The 20931-nt window shown below is 35.7% G+C and overlaps 1 protein-coding gene across 1 annotated transcript in view; it reads left to right on the top strand.

Moving 5' to 3' along the window:
- EYS (eyes shut homolog) overlaps positions 1–20931 on the top strand; it is a gene marked incomplete at its 5' end in the record, with an annotated part of 1696555 nt that overhangs the window by 1552535 nt on the left and 123089 nt on the right. Inside the window, 1 exon segment of the mRNA XM_079147376.1 lies at positions 18273–18445. Coding sequence (XP_079003502.1) covers positions 18273–18445 — 173 coding nt within the window.

Below are 20931 nucleotides of genomic sequence, written 5' to 3' on the forward strand. Positions count from 1 at the left end.
TATACAAACAGACTTTGTATTGGTTTCCTATGGCTGCTATAACAAATAACCACAAACTAGGTGACTTGAAAAGAGATATGTATTCTCTCACAATTCTGGAGGACAGGAATCCAAAATCATTTTTGACTAGGCTGAGGCCAAGGATGACTGAGTCACACTGCCCCCGAAAACTCTAGGCAGAAACATTCCATGCCTGTCCTGTTTCTGGTAGCTCCCTTGGCTAATGAATACATTACTCCAATCTCTACCTCTGTCATAACATTGCCTTCTCTTCTTCTATCTGAGTAATAACTCTCCAACTTTCTTCTATATGAATGCTTACAATGACAAAGTCAATCTAGATATGCCAAGATATAATCTTCCCATCTCATAATCTGATCTTAATCACAACTTCAGATACAAATAAGGTAACATTTAAAGGTTCTAAGGACTAGAAACTGATATCATTGTGGACTATAAAATATCACTCACATTTTGGATAAATTAACATCTTTGGCCTTACGCTGGTTCACTTATTCAGTCAACTTGGCATTCAAGTTGATTGACTGGATATGTACCAAACCATTATCAGAGATCATTGGTGGTGAGTAGAACACAATGAGAAGGAAGTTAGAGGGCACAATATCAATATTCTGTAAAAGGCAAAACTATGGAAATAGTAAAAAGATCAGTGCTCGACAGAGGATAAAGGCTTGGGATGGATGCATAGGCAGAGCACAGGGCATTTTAAGGGCAGAGAAAAGTGTTCTCTATGATACTACAATGGTGGATAAACATTGTTATACATTTGTCAAAATTCAGAGAATGTATAACACCAGGAGTGAACTCTAATGTAAATGATGGATTTGGGGAGACATGTATCAATGTAGACTAATCAATTGTAATGAATGTACAAATCTGGTGGTGCGGGTTGATAGTGAGGGAGCCTAATTCCCTCAGTGGAAACTCTGTACTTTCCACTCAAATTTTTTTTTATGAACCCAAAATTTCTCTAAAAACCAAATCTATTCAAAGTAACTAAGCAAACAGAAACATATACCTAGCATATAACAGATAATATAACAGGTATATGGAATGATTTAAGAAGCGATGCTTGACACTGAAGGGCACATAAAGGACTTGACCTATAAACAAATGATTTATAGGCATCGCAGTATATCTACTGAGAACTACTTACAAGATAAAGAAGTAACAAACCTGTACTCAGGAAAATTTCTAGAAGAGATATATAGATGGAACTCAAAAGCAACTATGAGATGGTTGAAGTCAAAAAAATTCTGAGAAGGACTTAAGAAAATCTTGAGAAATGATGTTCCAGTTCAAGTGTCCTTGGTCTTCTAAATAACTCACAGCATAGTTGAACAGAGATGTACAACACCACAATAATACGAAAAACACTAACAGTAGAATAGCAGAGGGTTTGGGGGTAATAGAGAGAAATCTTTAGCTCAAGTTCATGGAAGTCTGTCAATTTTATAAAAGACATCTGAAAAAAATGACAACCAAACTCATTCTTGAAGATCAAAGACTTATTCAAGTAAAGAAGAGGACGATTTGGGGGAAGGGTGTGCCAAGAGCTCAGTAAAAAAAAATTTAATGAAAGACATGCAGATGGGTACTAGGAACTACACATCACTGATAAAAGAATGAAGTGCTTGGTTTAGGTGAGTAGAAGATGAAATTTGAAAGTATGTAACAGCAGAGGGGGCACTTGTTTTACTCCACAAGTGATGAGTTGGATAGTAGATGTATCCTATTAAAAGGTGCCATGTAGACTGAGAGCAAAATAAGATTAAGATCAGAAAAGATAAATAACAACATTAATCTTAAAGTATCTGCAAAGTATGTGGATTCATAGGATAACAGGACAGGCTAACCAGTTATGTCCTGATATTAATGCTTTTATTCATGGGGGGACTCAGTTTCTGCTCCCAGACCTGCTGCCTCCATAGCTCTCAGTGCCTTTATCCCTAAATTAAATTAAATGATTATTAAGTCTTCTAAATCACAAAATACTGATTCATTGATTTGGCCTCCATTTTCTCTTACGTCATTCAATAATTAATACTATAATACAATTCATATTGAAGTAGCTCAATATACTTTTGATTTATTTAACAACAGATGCAAAATGAAATCACTGACATTGTGGGGAAAGTTATTTAAATTTTAAATATAATATGTCATCCTATACTCATGATCAACACCCCTGTTCTATTTTCAAAAGCAAACAAAGGCACCTTTTATTTCCTTTTTATTGACGATCCTCTCAGTTTGGCTACTTACTGGTCTGCCTACATCTTATTGTACTACATGTTTAACAAGAAGAAGTGAAACTGTAGCACCTCCTTAGGAAAAGGCAGTGTATTTGCATATCTGAAGCTTATATTCACATCTCACTGGTGTTTATGCCTGCAGATGCTGTCTCACTGGTGCGTCCTTATTCCCTCAATTTGTTTCTAGGTCAACTGTTTGCATTTTATTGTAATAAATGAGCCAGACACTGTCTTGACCTACCTGCCCTGCCAATGTCTGATTTGAAGGAGAATAAGAACAATTAAGTACTTAATTACATTCCATTAGCAAAATGTAAGAAAACAACTTTTGTGACAAATATAAAAGTTGCTTCATCTTCCATACTCAGATTTAATTCTCCCAGGTACAATTTCCTTCCACAGTAATTTCAACAGTCTAAAACTCTTGCTATTGCACTTTTTGCACTTTTGAAAAATGTCAACACTCAATTTTATAGCATTTGATTTAACACTTTTAGGGACACTTTCAACCTTTCATAATTTATAGCCATCTCCCAAATACATGTGATAGGCACAGTTAAGGTAGCAGTCAGAATTAAAGGTCAGTAGATAGATTGAGGGGTTGTAAAGACATCAATAAAGGAAATGGACTAAGAAAAATTCAGAGCAGAAACCAAGTTCCTTAGCACCTCATAATCTCATTATCACCTTATTGCCAAATTCCCTAAAGAGTTTATCATTTTGAAAAAGTGCTGTATTGAAATTTTTCCAACATTTCTGCTTCCTGGAACCTTCCAAATAGTTAACCAAGTGATCTAAAATAATAATATCCTTTTTTTTCTACAGTGCTACCATACTAATACATTTTCTTCTCCTTTTGCTTCACTTGTTGAAACCATGGTATTTACTATTATTACGTGATTTTATATTATCTAGCCTAGAAAACTAAGAGTTGATCTTGTTTTGTAGATTTTGTTTACATATTAAAATATAAACCTAAGTATATCAATCTTAATTCTGTAAAATGTACTCAAAAGAAAATTTAATGCTCCCTGAATTTCAATGCTCCACTTTGAAATAAAATAGCTCCAAGATAATTCTTATATTAGCCAAGTCAGTAAATAAATGACAATTTCCCTTTACTCAATATGAAACTTACAGATTATTTGTACACTGTTAAATCAAAGCAAGACAAGAAGCACTGATCAACAGGTTTCCCTCAACTTTTAAGTTCTCTGAGGTCAGGCTATGCAAGATTTTAAACAAAGTTCATTGTGTTGAATAATTGAAAAAATTGTGGATCGATAATTTATTGTTCAACAAGTATTTATTTGATATTAACTATCCACCATTCACATTAGAAGAATTTTATCCTCAGGGGTACAACTATAACCAAGGCTTTAAATCTAACAAAATTGGAGAAATTCATCTCAACATAAAGTTTTTCTTTTTAAACCCAAATTGGGTAAGGTTATTACAGTGGAAATATTGTGGATGGGTAGAAAGGGGGTTACCCAAGGTCTATATCACAATTATCCAGGAACTTGGTAGGATTTATGCATACCCAGTACCCATGCCCCCAACTTCCGATTTCAGTGGCCTTATGGTGAGGCTTATGAATCTGTACTTTTGACAATTTCCTAGCAATTCATCTGCAAAACTGATTAAGAACTACTAAATGAGACTAAAATACAGTAAGGTATGGTCACACTTTATATCTTTCTATCCTAAAGATCAACATGTGCCTGACCTGTGTCAGGACTTCATAAATATTCTTTGAATGCCTGAATGAATAAGCAAAAGGTAACAATATGTCAAAGAAAAGAGAAATTACTTCTGGCCACAGAGTCATTAAGAAGGCGACAGTGAAGGAGTCCTTAAAGTATGAGAAGGACGTTTAATTTTCTGCCTAAAAATAGTCAAGCACAGAGGATAGATTCTCATGGAGCAGCTATGAGACAACGAACAGAAATTTTAGATTGGAGAACATCCAGTTTCTCCACCCACACCACAAAAGAAGCAGCCTACTCGTCCAGAAATTGAGGTCCACCCTAAAACTCTTGAATTACTTAGTACCTTGTGGAATAAGAGCCACTGAACTACAAAAAAGGCTTAATTGCTATTTATGAAACATAATTCCTGATTAAGATAATGCAGGATATTAGAATTCCATTTATAAACTACACATAAACTGGAATTAATTTAGCTATGTAATTTGGCATGAGACCCAAATGGAAAGAGAAGACAAATACAAATCCAATAAAAATGGAAGAGTTTCCCAATATAACATTCTTATAGGACCAATGCAAAAAAAACTTAAAGATATATCATTTCCATGATCATTAATAAAGTATTTCAATGTAATATGTAATATCCAATAGAAAATTCATGATTAAAAAATAATATTCTCAAGGAAAAAAAGATTTCTCTGTTCTAAAAATTTACATGGTATAGATTGATCTTTCATTATGTTAATAGAGTATTCCATATTAAATGTAAAAATATGTTCAAGATATTCCTCCTTGACCCACTTAAGATTTCAAAAATCAGGATTTGATTGACTGTTTGAAAAGTAAATTTAACATGAAAGAAGTCTTTATGTTCTTAAAACTTACAAAATTAGTTCATATTTTGCTCATCAAGAATCAAACTAGACCAAGATTTATTTAAATAAGATATTTAAACATAGTATAAATATTGTAAAGCACACAATCTCAAGCAGACCCCATGAATTTATACGTGTGTACACAATAGTGACCACAACCCAAATAAGGATGTACAACACTCCCAGCATCCTTCAAGTCTGCTTTAGGTCCCCTGACAGCCCATGCCCTCTGTGGCAAAGGTAATCACCATGTAATCAAGAGATTTTTAAAAGTAAAAATAAGTGGAAAGTTATCTGTAAGATAACTTTCACTTACAACTAACTCCATTTACAAATTTACAAATTTGGGTGTCTTTGGCTGTTTTTTATTTACTTATAGAAGCTGCACATGTGTCTCCTGAGTAGTAAGAACACTAGGAAATTGTTTCCAGTATATGTTCTTAAAAGAAAAACATTATACTCTGTATTTATTATTTCACCTTAAAAACACATACAGTTTCATTTGTTAATCCCTTTAACAGATATTCCTTGGGTAAGCATTGTGGGCTGGGAGAACATAGTTCCTCAGAGCACAGTAAGGATTCTGCTCTCCTGGAGCTCACACTCAAGGAAGAAGATAGACGCGTCAATATGCAATCGAATAAAATAGCAAAAAAAGAAAGCATTTCAAGTGTGACTAGTTTTAATAGATATACTAAGAATTGTGAAACGAAGGACAAGCAGTCGGGAATTACACCAGATGAAAGACCACTCCCAGGCAAATCAGAGGGCCTAAATGGGAAGCAGACAGAGAAGGTTCAGAAAACAGAGATTAGTGCCCTAATTTTGGTTCCCTGACAAAAAGCAGAAATAGTAGCACAAGTTTAGACCCAAGCATCTTACTGACAGTGATCACAAGGAGCAAAGAGGGAGACACAGCAGGGGGAAAGCCAATGGGAGAAGGGGTTATAGAGTCATTATTATTGGGGTTACATTCTGCTGGGACCTTGTGAGAAGCTTATCATTGGCACATTCTGGCCTTCACACATGTAGCTCCCTGTTTGAAACACTCCCCAATGTCCACCCAGCCCAATTTCTCACTTTTTTTTTAAATTGGTGCATGCTAATTATGCAGAATAGTGAGTATAATTGTGGCATATTCATACATGCATATAACATAATTTGCTCTGTTTTACTCCCCACCAATTCCTTGATTTTTAATTTAATTATTAATTCCACTGAAAATTCTCCCTGATCACCCATTTAAAATAGGCCCCCTTCTCTGTTCTTCTGCAGCACCATGTGATATTCTTTTTTTAGTTCTTAACCTAATTTGTCATTTTACATTTAGTCACTTAATTCCTGTCTCCCCTTTCAAATTACAAATACAATGCAAAATCAGAATATACCTATTTTTTTCACCATACGGTTACAGTGCCTGGCAATAACATGGTCTAGGGAAAAAGTCTAGTAAATGTTTGTTGGTTGGATGAATGGATAAGAAAGACTGAAGATAAAATCAAACCACTCTGGTTGAGCATGGCAGAATGGGTCCCTTTTCCCTGCATAGGGAACTTTCCCTGGATAAGGAATTTCAGTGCAAAATCAAACACAAAGCAACAGTCTTGCCTTTAGAAAATGATGTATCCCTGAAAAATATGTGTATGAGGCCATTTACTAGAGACTCAGGTGACATCTTTTGAAATAAGATGTACTATTCCTTAAATAGTCAGTTTTATACATCATGATCTTCATACCCACAAGCTCCCCAAGAGAATGGAGACAGTTGCTAACAATACTTTCAGGAATAAATGACTCCTGAAGAACTCCCAGACTAGCTAGTTCTTTTTGTTCTTTTTAGAAAGAGATAATTTGATTTTAGATATCAGAGGGTTGAAAGTGACTGCAGGTTCTTTTCTATTAAAATTTCCAGTGTGTATCTTTTTTCTAGTGCAAGAGACTAAATCAGGTTTGGGAAAATGATGACACAGTATTAAGATAAGTTGTCTCTTGTCTTTAAAAATCGTGTAGAATAGTAAACCTTCTAAGTCCCAAGGATGGCAATGATTTCTCACATGTGATTAAAGTAGCATACAGTTCTGTCCTTGACCCAGGTTTCTTTTTTTCTTACTTTTATTAGATCTAAAAGCAACTGAAACAAGTCAATATTTTCTTACTCATTTTGCTTTTTCATGTAGATAAACCTTATAACAAAACTTCAACTCTGCTATATGAGTAATGGAAATAACTTCTTCAGGCTGAAGACTAATATTTTGCATATAAGTGCCACAGGGTGGGGAAGAAAAAGGATTAACTTTAAGTAACATGAGTTCATAAGGTTTAATAAAGTCTGAGAAAAATGTATTTAAATATGTATGTTCAAGTACAATTTTAAGTTGCTTAGAAGTTTTTTATTCAGTTTGAACTGGAAAGTTTGCAACAATTCATAAACTGTCCATGTTACTTGCTAGAAATGTAACTTTTTAAACCAGAAAATAGTTCAAAACAATGAAACAAAACTTCAAACGAATCTTACTTTAAAAAAAATGAAAATAGAAGTTCCCTCTGGCATTCAGAAATCTGCTTGAGGCCATGACATGTCTCAGAAGAGGTTTTCTGAACCCAATAGGTAATCCCTTTCCAATCCAGTTCTATTTCTGTGCGATAGTGAGCCTAGCAGTTTTGGATTTGTTGAGTAAAGCAATTTAGGAATTGCTTCCTGCAGATGGAGATGCATTTTATAGTGAATCATTGGAGCTTTAAAAATAACAAACTGCTGTAAAAGAAGCTTAAAATGATCCCCCCAAATCGTGAAATCTTATCTGGCCCATCTGATGGAGCAATTGAGGAGAAAGAAACTAATTGAAACTATTGAAACAGCAGGGAAAGTTAACCATTCTTTTTTTTTTCTTTTTATCCATTTAACATAAAAGAAAATTGTCACATCTAATAGAGTGTCAAAAAAAAAAGTGTTAACTAGGTATAAATGACTTTTTAAACTGTCCTTTTCCATCCATAAGGTCACAGAGCTGGGAAGTTTGCCTCCAGCAGAAGTACCCTTTGATGAGGGCTGGCCATTGTATGTGGTTTTCAAAGAAATGGCACTGTCCATTTTAACGTCAAGTCAACCGACTCTAAGAAGAAATTTAGTCCTTTCCAGTGCAAAGAAGTTGCAAACTAAAACTTTTAATTGAAAAAGCCTAAAGCCACTTTCAATCTCCTGTATTTAAAACTCAAATTACTCCTTTTAGGATTAAAAAAGAAGAAAAGCGTGCGGGGGAAGAAGCTCATTATTTCAAAAACAGAGAAGTAGGGATTTATTTTTCAGTAGCTCCTTTTTCAGGAATGCTGTTTCCAGTTCTCCAATCTTAGTATCCCAGTTTCATCAACATAACACAAAATATTGTCCTGGCATTCTGTCCCTTCTAGCACTCTTTTTCCAGAAGCTTCATCTCATAAAGACTCGTCGTCATCATCATCATCATCATCGTCATCATCATCATTTTAAACAAATGTATGAAAATGAGTTGGACAGTTTCTGTTCAGCCAGCTGTACTTCATGGACGTAACGTTCATCTTCATAACTGTGCCCAAGAAGCTAACCAAAATGTCCTCAGAAAGAACAGCTATTTCATAATTATGTAATCCATGGCAATTGCACTTATAAGAGTATGTATTCATTTAAGTGTAAAAAGAACTCTGCCATATCATGTCACCAAACACAGTATCTTTCCATTTGGTGATAACACAAATACAATGTATAAATATTTTTAGTGCAAACTTTCTTGTTTCATTATAGGGCAAATAGGTGGTTCAGTGCTTTGAATTCTTAAGGCAATGAGTCAAAGTTTTCTCTCCTTCAGTTGTCTCTTCCTCTCCACCAACTACCATTATAATCCGTAAGTTCTCTTAATTTTAATCAAAATCTTGTTACATTTATAATATTTCTACATAGCATATTCACTAGCAAGTTCACGGATGCTTCATATAATGTACATAAAAATGAACTCATTATATTCTACCCCTTCTTTCTAAATGTGTATTCTTTATTTCCAAGAATGGCACCAAAATCCTCACTTGCCTAAACCAGAAACCAATCATCAAGTTAAATACATATTTTTCCTCCTGAACATCTCTCAAATCATTTCTATCCATTTCTGTTTCCATTAAGTTTATCTATACGTGTGCTTGAATTTCTGCACTTAATTCAGGGTATAGTCAGGAGTCAGTTCAGTGGCACAGCACTTGCCCAGCATGTGCAAGTGCTTGGGTTTCCCCAGCACTGAAAAAAATAAAAAATAAAAAAGTGACCAATATCAGGTGATTAACTTCAAAAAGGTAAGAAGTACATTAGAGATTTCAAGTGTAGTGGATGTAGGGAGACTTTCCTAATTGTGGGGCTGAGAAAGAGAACCCAAGGAAGGAACAAATTGGAAACACACACACACACACACACACACACACACACACTTAAAAGCTGGTACTTAGCCATATCAGGGACAGTGTGGTCATTGGATGACAGTTCACTGAAGAGCCTAGGGCTAGGACTGAAAGGAGGAAGCTATGCATTGGGATGCTGAAGAAACCTACTAAGAAGCCACTTTCTGGGCCACTGCTGAAACTCACTGGGAAGCCTCCCTCTAGGGTGCTAGGGAGCTCACTGAGAAGTCACCCATCCTAGTGCCTCTGAACTTGGTAGAATTCTGCTCTCCAGAGCACTTGTAAAACTGTTTAAACCGTCCACTAGTGGGCAGGAAAGCTCTCTGAAAAGACTGGAAGGCAAGGGAACTGCTAAAAATTGCTGGGAAACTGCTCAATAGAGCACCTGACATTCTAACAGGGATTACAGATGGGGCACGGGCCAACTCTCTTCCTGAAAAGTTCTGCAGAGACTTGTTGGTGGGGAAGCACCACCGAGTTTCCTTCAAGTGCCTCCAACAGAAGAAGAGAGGGAAGTGTATCAGACCCAGGGAAGGAAAATCCTTCTTTCAGTGTCCCCTACTAGCAAAGTTTAACATCCTTCCAGTTGGCAAAGGGTAGATTTTGTATTACAAAAAAAAGGGCAATACATGGTGGATCTGGAGCTGAGACAAGCTGGTACACTCTGTTCCAGATTTACTGCTCTCTACTATATTGTCCATACTATAGTTCTAAAATAATAATTCTAAAACACAATATCATTACTTCCCTAACCAAAACCCTATGATGTCTAATGCTCACTGATAATTGATGCTGAAACTCTTAACAAGGTCAGAATCATCTTACATCTCAGCTCAGTCCTTATGCTCTGTGCTTCAATTACATCTTTCTGATTAAAGTTGGTGACATTCTAAACTTAGCAAAAGATACTTCTTCTTGAGAACTGAGGTAAGAGGAAACAGGGATAGAGAAATAAGTGCAGGAAGAGATGATTTGGGGAGTCAAACTTGGTGCTGGTGACTGAGTTTTACCCCTAGAGTATAAAGTGAAGTCATCTCCCGTGAGAGTGGGCCATGGAATTTGAGATTGAGCAAGACTGGAACAAATGTTGTGTTGAAGGAGAAAAGGAATCAAAGCCAAAATTAATGAAAATATATCACCAAATGAATTTGCAATGTTATTTGGGATAACATAAATGTGTAGTATGCAGTACAGGGAGGAAGCCACATGATAATGAAAGAATGGACATTTTTTTAAGCTGTCTGAGGTCACCCTCCCAGTTATCTTAACTCCCTAAGGTCACCCTCCCAGTCATCTCAACTCCCTAAGGTCACCCTCCCAGTCATGGGAACAAAGCCCTTAAAGCTGATCCAAAAAACAGCCCCAAACAGAGAATAAAAGGGTAAATTGAGCCAGATAGCCAGATAGTGCTCAAACAGTATGATTACCAGAAACTATTGACCAGAATCTACGCCCTGTTGTAAAACATTGTGAAACATGTTGTATGTTATCAGCAAACCCAGACCCCCTTTGAAATTTCCTGGCAGCTTTGTCCCCCTTTTCCCTTTCATGTGCGACCCCTCCCGATGTGTGGTTTCTGCCTTTATAAACCTACAAGATTTTCTGCTAGGGACTCGACTCCTCGAGTTGGGTCCCAGAGCGCTGGAATAAACACCTCTTGCGGTTTGCATCAAGTGACGCCTCCTGTGGTTGATTGGGGTTGCCTTCCATCCATGGGACAGAGTTGGGGTTTCCTTTTTGGGGGCCTTACAATATGAAGATCTAAACTAGGGCTGACAATGAGGAAATGTTCTCTTGCATGGTGGTAAATATTGAGTGATGAGCTTGGTTTTGTTCCTTTATAATTATATTCCTAATCTTGTGTCTGGGATTTAGAATTATAATCTAAATAAACCATGTGGTTCAATAGGTGACATTATACATCTTGCCCATCAGTAATCTCTGGTTTACATTGTTCAAGACACTGACTCTATATAGAGAAATTTGGGACAATTCCAAAGGTCACCTTCTTGTCCTAAGTGGTAGAAAACACATACACTAAAAGAGCAAGCCAGCTGAATCAATGTATTTGTATTTATAGGCAAGCTATCTAAATTTCTTGCTTTCTCTTTTTTTATTAGAGAATTATAGCTATACACAGTAGTTGGGTTCATTTTGACAAAATCAGGGAATTTTATTTCAATCCCCCCCACCTTTCCCTCCCCTATTCTCCTTCCTGTACTCTTCTGATCATTCTTTTGCTCCTTTATTTATTTAGTTTTGATTGGTGCTTTCTATATATACATAAAGGTAAAATTCTCAATGGTGTATTCATATATGCATATAACATGGTTCCATTAAATTCATTTCATATTTCCTCCCCTTTCCTATCCCTCCACCCTCCCTTTTATCTTCCCTATATCTTCGTGATATCCAATCCCCACCCCTACTCCCTCCTTTCTTGCTTTTCCTTAACCCAAATTTTGGAGTATAAAAACTCAATGGAAGGAACAATGTGGAATAGTGATAAAATGTAGAAACTTAAATTTCTCATTGCAAATTCAATCTGGAAATGAAGCAATACCGACAAAGAATGTTCATAAATGTGTAGCTTTCTAGAGAGTTGGTATTTACTATTCCTTGTGTTTCTAAGGAATATATTTTATATGCATAGTAATTTTGTAAATAGATATATTAATATCAAAAAAGAATAACTATAACATCATATGCTGTGTTTTCACCTTCCTGATAATAGGAGAATCCACCACTGCAAGGGCTGATTAGAAATTGTATGTATGTGAACATCACTGAAGTCAAGGGAATAGGTTGTTTGCTTAACTATTTTAAGAGAATTTTGTTTCTTTTTAAAATTTTTTATTTGTTCTAATTAGTCATACATGGCAGTAGAATGCATTTATGCATTTTGATCAATCATACATAAATGCAGTATAATTTCTCATTTTTCTGGTTGTATGTATTTTAATATGAGTTAAAATAGCATATTAAAAAAGTTTATACCAACACTTTTACTCTTAAATAGCTTCCAGATAGGCACATAATCTTTACAGGATATTACTTGGGAGCTCCTGAGCTTCCTAAACACAGTATTTACTGATTCTCTTATATTAAATCCCACCCAAATTGCACTTACCATGCATAGGACTGGAGACTGGCTAATTCTGCAATGAGAACCAAGGTACAAATTCTATTATGAAATTGTTGTTTGAGCACAAAGTCTAATCTTAAGACTGAGATAAGTTTTATTTGGAAGAGGTATTTGTTTTCATTGCTGAGGATCAAACCCTGGGTCTCACACATGCTAGGCAGGTAGGTATTCAACCACTGAGTTACAAACCCAGCCCTTGGAGGAGGTTATTTTAGAAATTAAAATGATGCATTCATTCTATGAAAAATTACTAATGAATTATTTGATCTTCTCACCTGTCATTATTCCACTCCTCATCCTTCTTTCCCAGCCCATTTCTGTTTGTACGGGATTTCCTCATACTGCTCTTATCCTACCATTAGCTCATTCAGACTCCAGTTAGTTATGTGTTTTATCAATGCCTGCCTCTTTTCCCTAGCATAAAATGGGCAACCGATAATGCTGAGTACTGTGCTGGGCACCTTCTCTTACAGATCTATTTAACTTATTTTGATACAGGATCACTTTCACCATGTTAGCTCCCCCTTTAAGGTTTGGAAACTTCTGAGGCTTCGCCCTTGAAAGCAAAACTTATACTCCATTTCATAAGGACTAGAAAGTCTCAAAGCAAAAGAAAAGGAAAAGCTGTCTCTTTCTGGAAGGGAAAAACAGGGAGAGGGAATTTCATCAAAACAGAGGAAACGTCAACGGATTAGACAAAGGGGATGAAGGGGGCGGTCAGAGCAATGGGAAAAGGAAAGAACAGTGTAATGAATTTGACCGAACTTTCATACATACATACACGAATGTCCCACAGTGAATCCCAACATCAAGTATATCCACAAGACACTAATTTTTAAAAACTTATAAATAAATTGCAGAAAGATCAGAAGAGTGGAGGGAGAGGAACAAGGGGAGGGAAGGGAGAGAACTGGGAACTCAATTAGAGCAAATTATATTCCATGATTTTGAGATGATGTCAAAATGTATCCTAATGTTATACATAACTAGAAAGAGTGAATTCAAAATTTAAAAAAATTAAAAATGATATCTCTTCCTGGATAGAAGTTCCTGATGCTATTGCTGGGTTGAAAATCTGATCATCTTTTTTCACCAAAGAAAGATTCTCTGTGAAAAGAACCATGGTTGTAAGAGGAGGGGAGAGAAAATGAAGGGGAAAGAGAGATAGAGATTTTTTAACATAACTTCAATTTTTCCTCATGAAATACCCACAAGATTGCATTGAACAGAACCTAGAACAGGAAGAAAAAAAATATGTTCATGTTGTTTGTGAATTCTCCTTTTTTCTGTATTATTTCTTCATATATGATTCCAGCACATATATGATTCCATTATTTACAATTTTGTTTCTGCCTTTAGTAAAAATCTATTCACATTAAAAGAAAAAAAAAAAAAAAAAAACCTGTACCAGGACATTCCCTGAGCTCTCTTCATGGGTGTATTAAACAGACAGTGCTTCCCCAAGCTCACATTCTAGGTCACCCTAAGACAATTTTGGTTTTCCATTTTTCTGTCATTTTCATGCTTGGCTACTTTTTTAAACAGTTAAAAAAAAAAAAAAGAAAGAAAGTAATCAAACGTAGTGATGCTCCTTCCTGCAGAAAGTAGTATGCACTTAGGTAACTCCTCTACAAAGGAAACTGTCCATGCTGCTGGAGCTCAGTCTCCATACACAGCTAGCAGTTTCTCCAACAAGAATTCTAAGGAAGATTCTTGTGGAGGAGAGGAGGAATTGCTCTGTAATTAGCAGACTCTCTGTGATGTTGTGAAATTCATGAAAACAGAATGAAAGCTCGCCTGGAACCACAGCTACTCGGGACCTCATTTGCATTCTCTCTTAAGCCTGGGCTGCGGTGCTATAAATAGAAAAGAGTATACATAGCGATGAGTTGTTTCCACCAATAGCAATTTTATTTTTTTAGAAATATCTAGAGATATTATTCATAAGGATCCATTTCCACACACTTTCCTGCTGAGAATCTCCCTCTCTTGACACTGTGGGTGGCCAACTTTGAAATCTGCTAATGATCCGTTAGATACAAAGAGTGCAAGAAGAATTATTATTCTTTAAGCTAGTACGTGCAGGAATCCTTTTAGTTCTAGAAGATTTTCTGGCATCTGGTGGTGTTATATAAAATGTGGGCACCTCTTTTAAGCCAGCATCTTTGATTTTTTTAATTAGCTGAATTTTTCTAAAGATAATTTTAATACCCATGGAAACTCAATGACAGTCACTTAGCATACTGTAGACTTGAAGTCTAATATTCCATAACAGTTAAAGTGCCAAAATATACAGATGTTTGCATATGTTTAGATGCATGATGTTTTTTTAAACTAAGCTTTAAGCCAACTGAGTGAAGAGTCTCCTCCTTTATGTTGTAAAGTGTAATTGTATATGCAGCAAACTACACATTGTGCTAGTAAAGTAAAAACCCTATAATCTTTGTACTTTGATATAGAAATATCTTGTTTTCAGATATATGTTTGTTAAAAGTCAAAACATAGCCCTGGCATTATGCTAAGGACTCAATAGTAATCAATGACCATCAAGCTTTTACTCTTTAAAAGAGAAGTAGCCTCAGGGGGCTGGTCTTAAGCTTAAAATAAGTTATACCAGAGGACTACCTGAAGACTTTTAAAAATGCAAAACTTTGGCCTCACCCCAGAACTTACAGATCAGAATCTCAGGAGAGCATTAGGAATATGCACTTTAAAAGCCACATAGGGAACTCTCTAGTAATGCCTGTGACTGGACCACAGATGAGCTTCAGAAACTGCTTTCATAGAAATTCATGTATTACAGAGCTAAGGCTTAAAATCCTTGCTGCTATCTACATTTCTTTGTTACATACGCTGTGTTACAGAGATTTATTCACGTACCTGTGTTGCCTTCCCCAAAGAGTGTAGAAGTGAGTCTTATTGACTTTCTGGCACATGGCTCTATCTGTGACATATGTGCACAGCAAATATTGGTTGAAAGCAACTGGTAAAAAATATGGTATTCTGGTGCACCAACATCTGGATCCTTTCCCAGACCTACTTTTAATTTGTAAAAATGTCATGACTTCCTTAGAGAGGAATTTGTACAACAGTTTCTATATGGTTTGCTGTTCTTTTAAAGGATAAAATTTTTTAAATTTTCTCGTATAAATATATATATACATATAATATGTATATACATATGTGTATATATATATATATATATATATATATATATTCCATGTGAGTACATTCTCCTATAACTAGTTACAGTAAATAGTGCCAAATAAATTCTCAGCAATGTCTCAACAAGATAAACTGGGCAAAGGAGGATGACATTTTTCAATCACTGTTTCCAAGAGTCAACTGTTTTATACACAATCCATCAATCTCAGGGTATTCCTTTTTCTGGTCAATGTTACCTTCTGCTTCAGGATGTGGAGAAGCATAAAGTGGCTTAAGTGACAGAGACAAGGGCTGAGTTTGTAGCTTCTGAATAAGTTGGATTTAGTAATGGGGATCTTTGGCACGATATGGATAGAAGAAACCATTAGATTCACATGTGGTACAGTCAGTAGCAAAATTAGATTTTAAAAAACTATTGGTGAAATATCTGGCAGCCTAGTGAGTCTTTTGAAACTTGAAGGTGTAATTTGAAGTGAAGTGTACAGATGTGCCATCATCTGGAAGAATCTCCAATGGTTAAAGCTGACAGTCAGTCACTAATGAAATACTGACAAATGTCAACGTGGGACAAAGGGGCTGTACACTCATCCTTGAGCCAGAGAAGGTTATTTTCTCTGACCTTGAGTTTATTTCTATAAAACATGTATTTCTCTCTCCATTCTATCTGCCTGCTGATGCACAAACAAGCACAGTCATCACCACATGAATTTACACAACCAAATTCTCACAACACCTGATGAAAGCAAAAAGAAAAGGAAGTTTGATTTACCAATACATAAAAAAATATCAAGCTTCCTTGATTTTTTAACATCAAGACATCCTTCTTGCATCTCAAATTTGTTTAGGTCTATATAATTAGAGCACTTAATTGGTGTTTAGATTGGTTTGATTTTCATATATATAGTGTTCTCCTTTGTCTTAAAGTTAATTTGTTACACTTCTAGAAATTATCCCAGAATAGAGATCACCATTGTAATAGTGATCTTTAACCTTTTCCACCAACTTTGAAAACCTATGTGATTTTACATGTCTCCTATGTATAAAATCCTATGAAATTGCCCTGAAAGCCATAAAAAAATAAATTACTGAATGACTTTCAGGATCAGCCTGTGCATTGGCAAAATCCACGGGTGTCCAAGCCTTTCATGCCAATAAAGCTAGCTTTTTCTGCTGATACATAAACTTTCCCTATAGCATTTTATCCCATTAATACAAAGAGTCAATATAAAAATAAAGAAATTTTAAAAAGCCCTTTCCCATTTCAGTACCTACACTAGTTAATATGGAAGAAATGATCCTTTCCTGTGAGCAAGTTTATTTTGGATTAAGAGAACCAAAAAGGAAGTAAAAGACCACACAGATGAGAACAACAAGGGATAAACACCATGGTACAGATGAGACTACAACTGAATTAGGAGACTGAATAATAAGACAAACTATGCTAGTTTTCTAATTGTGGACGCTGATTCTGTCAACTGTCCTTAAGAGCTAACAATCATATTGAAAGGCAAGATGTAAGCAGGGAAAAATTAAACTAAAGATCCACATATGGCAAAGAATGTGAACTAAGATAATAAGGAGAGAGAAAAGAGAGATATTGAATGGAATTCATTTTACTGAAAGTGGCAGAAACTCAAACTGGCTTAAAAACATAAAAAGGGGGTAGACTATGTGGATTCACATAACTGCAGAATAACAGCTGAATCTGTTGCCCAAATAATATCAGTAACCTCTCTCTCCCAGTTGCTTCTGTTTCCTTGCTAGGTATTAGTTATTTATTCTTAGCCAGACTTTCCCTCTGGATGGGTAGATACCACTAACAGCTAATAGTTTAGCAATCCCAGAAGAAAAAGAACACTCTCCTCAGAGTTTTAGCAGAGGTCCTGCCCCCAATACCACGCAACCTGGTGTGCTCCATGTATCCATCTTGCACAATGAGAGTGGCAGCAAGAGTGGAGTCTGCCCCTTGTAGACAACATGGCTAAGAATGATGGACAGGTGGGTACTGCAAGGAAACTGAGGCTACTGTTACTTTAAAGGGGGGAATGGATACAGGGAAGGCAGAAATAACACATTATAAGTCATTCCCCCTCCTGAGAATGCTTCCCTGGCAGGTGAGAGGAGTATTTTTCCTGAGCTCTACTTTCATAGACACTCACAGCCTGGGGCCACCAAACCATATTTTAAGTAGGAGAGTTGTGTAGTCATTACAGCTCCCCACTGTGCCTTTTTTCAGAATTACACAAGTGCAGCTTTTGGAAGACTTTGCCCTCAATACAGGGAGCTTATCACAGCTTAAAATTCTCCTCTGAGCTTTGAGCCTGAGATGGCTTTTCCTAATAGACATTCGAAGCACTTTATTGAAGCAGCAGCACACATATTTAATGAATCCCTGAAAAGGCACCTAGTGTGAAATAAAAGATGAGATAAATCAAAAATAAAAATAGATGGCTTAAAATAGCATTCATTGCTTCTGACGATCTATAAAACTGTCCATCTGCTTTCAATATAAAACACACAGATAAAAATACTCAAACATCAAAACACAGGAAAAGGGAAAGAAAATGCCACTTATTATACAAGTCACAATTATAGTTTTATTTATATACGTGAGTACATGTGCATATATGTGTATAAAATATCAATTGTTTTCTGATTTTTTTAATCACTTTTCTTTTCTCAGCGGCAGTGACAACTGGTTTTGTGAGTGTCCAAGGCTGTACTCTGGCAAGCTGTGCCAGTTTGCAAGTTGTGAAAACAGCCCATGTGGAAATGGTGCCACCTGTGTTCCCAAATCAGGAACAGACTTTGTCTGCCTCTGCCCGTATGGGAGATCTGGACTCCTCTGCACTGATGGTAAGAGCATTACACATGGGGCACAGGCAGAGGGAGGTGAAGAGGACAGAAGTGACTTAGAGGAATAAAGGATAGCACCTAATGGATCAAATACATCAGATCCTTTTCTTGGTTCTTTTCAAGTTAGTTGAGACAAGACCCACAAGTGACACTGATCACTGGGCAGGTGTTTCTCATACAGATCCAATAATTGTAAAAGAGATAATGAGTTTTCCCTGAGGTTAGACTGCAGAGAACCTCTGCATGATAAAATCTCAAGGTTAATCTAGTAATAAAAGAGAAACAAGGAAAATCAAGAGCAATACAGGGAATCAAAGTATCATATCATTTTGGCAAACTGAGGGCGTGAGAATAATAAATTTATGTATCATAAGCCAATTGTTTCACATTTTAATATAACAAAATTTATGACTTGATTATTATATACCAAGAAATTGAATCAGGAACAGCTCTATGCCTCTCCTTAGAAAAATCCAGAATGTGGAAAGCCTAAATTATACAAAGTAACAAGATGCTATAATATAAGATTACTTTAAGAAGCAAGTTCTCTAAGAATTTAGTGTTATCTTTGAATATCAGTATGAAGTCAATATGTATATAAATACTTTCAGAAATAATAAAAAACAATTGATATTAATATTTATTCAACACAGAACCAGATCTATTTCACATTTATTTTTACTATAAAGGTAATAAACAAGCTGGGAACAGTGGCACATGCCTGTAATCCCAGATACTTGAGAGGCTGAGACAGGAAGATTGTGAGTTCAAGGTCAACATGTGCAACTTAGCTAGAACCTATGGTGCTGGGAAACAAACTTGAGGGCTACTTCCCCATCCCCTGAGAATTCCATTCAGTGTGAGGCAGTGTTATGTTAGACATTAATCCATCATTTTATATAAAAAAAAATCATAGACTGTATGAAGTTGAAGTCTCGTCCTTTCCTATAAAAACTTCATGTTCTCAGACATAATCATTCAATTTAGATAAAAGCTATTGAAACAGTGGGTCCATTCCTAGTTTTTTGAGGAATCTTCATACTGCTTTCCAAAGTGGTTGCACTAATTTGCAGTCCCACTAACAATTATGAGTGTTATTATTGATTATTTCTCTCCAGATCCTAAAAAGCCTTTACTGTTATTTGTATTCTTGATGATTGCCATTCTAAATGAAGTAAGATGAAATCTCAGTGTAGATTTGATTTGCATTTCTTTAATCACTAAAGATATTGAACATTTTTTCATATATTTGTTGGCCATTTGCATTTCTTGTTTGGAGAAATGTCTGGTTCATTTGCCCATTTATTGATTGGTTTATTTGGTTGGTTTTTCATGGGATTTGTTGTTGTTGTTGTTGTTATTAAGTGTTTTCAGTTCAGATTCATATTCTGGATATGAATCTCCTGTCAGAAAAGTAGCAGGCAAAAATTTCCTCCTTTTCTGAAGCTCTTTCTTCATGGTCATAGCTATCCCACTCCTTTGTAATTCTCCAAAAGAACTAAAATCAGCATACTACAGTGATAAATGCATGCCATTGTTTGTAGTGGGGCAATTCACAATAGTTAAGATATGGAACCAGCCCAGATGACCCTCAACAAGCAAATAGATAAAGAAAATGTGGTATATGTATTTCACTTGGCCATAGAGAAGAATGAAATTATGTCATTTGCTGGTAAATGAATGGAACTAGAGAATATCATGCTAAGAGAAATAAGCCAGACTCAGAATGTCAAGGGTTGAATGTTTTTGTCATAAATGGAAGCTAGAGAGAAATAAGAAAAAAAAATTAAAGGGGGAGGTGAATCTCATGAAAATAGAAAGGAAAACATTGGAGTAGAAGAAGGGAATCAAGATTAAGTAAGGGGGGATGGGAAAGGGGAGGAATTTCAGAATGAAATTGACCAAATTATGCTATGTGCACATATGAATATATCACAATAAATTCCCTTTTTATGTATAACTATAATGCACTAATTTAAAAATGAATTAATAGAAGTAAGACTAGCACTAGAGGTGGGGGATCAGGGTGAGTTAGAAGGGAAGAGGAGAGAGTAATTCAGGGGATTTAAGTGAAGCAAATTACATTATATGCAACTCATGAATATGTCAAAATTGAACCTCACAATTTGTAATCTATAAAATTATAATGCACCAATAAAATAAATTTTAAAAATTAACCAAAAAGCATTGACAATGTAATTGATTTCAATAAACTTGATTACTAAGAGATGAGTCATCATTTGCTTCCTAGTTGAAACAAGACCGATTGTATAAAATAAGAAATGAAGATTTATAAGAATATCTTCACATATTCATACGCCAAAAAAAATGATTGTTTATTCCCATGTCTTGGTCTCAGTTAGGGTTCTAAAGATGCAGAGATTTATCAATTATTGATACAGGAAAAGTAAAACAAAATTTATTAGAGTATAAGTATAAGTATGAACAAACTCCTGCATGCACCTGTTCAGGGGAATTTCTCAAAA

Source organism: Sciurus vulgaris, assembly GCF_902686455.1.
Source record: "Sciurus vulgaris genome assembly, chromosome: 7".
Lineage (NCBI taxonomy): Eukaryota > Metazoa > Chordata > Mammalia > Rodentia > Sciuridae > Sciurus > Sciurus vulgaris.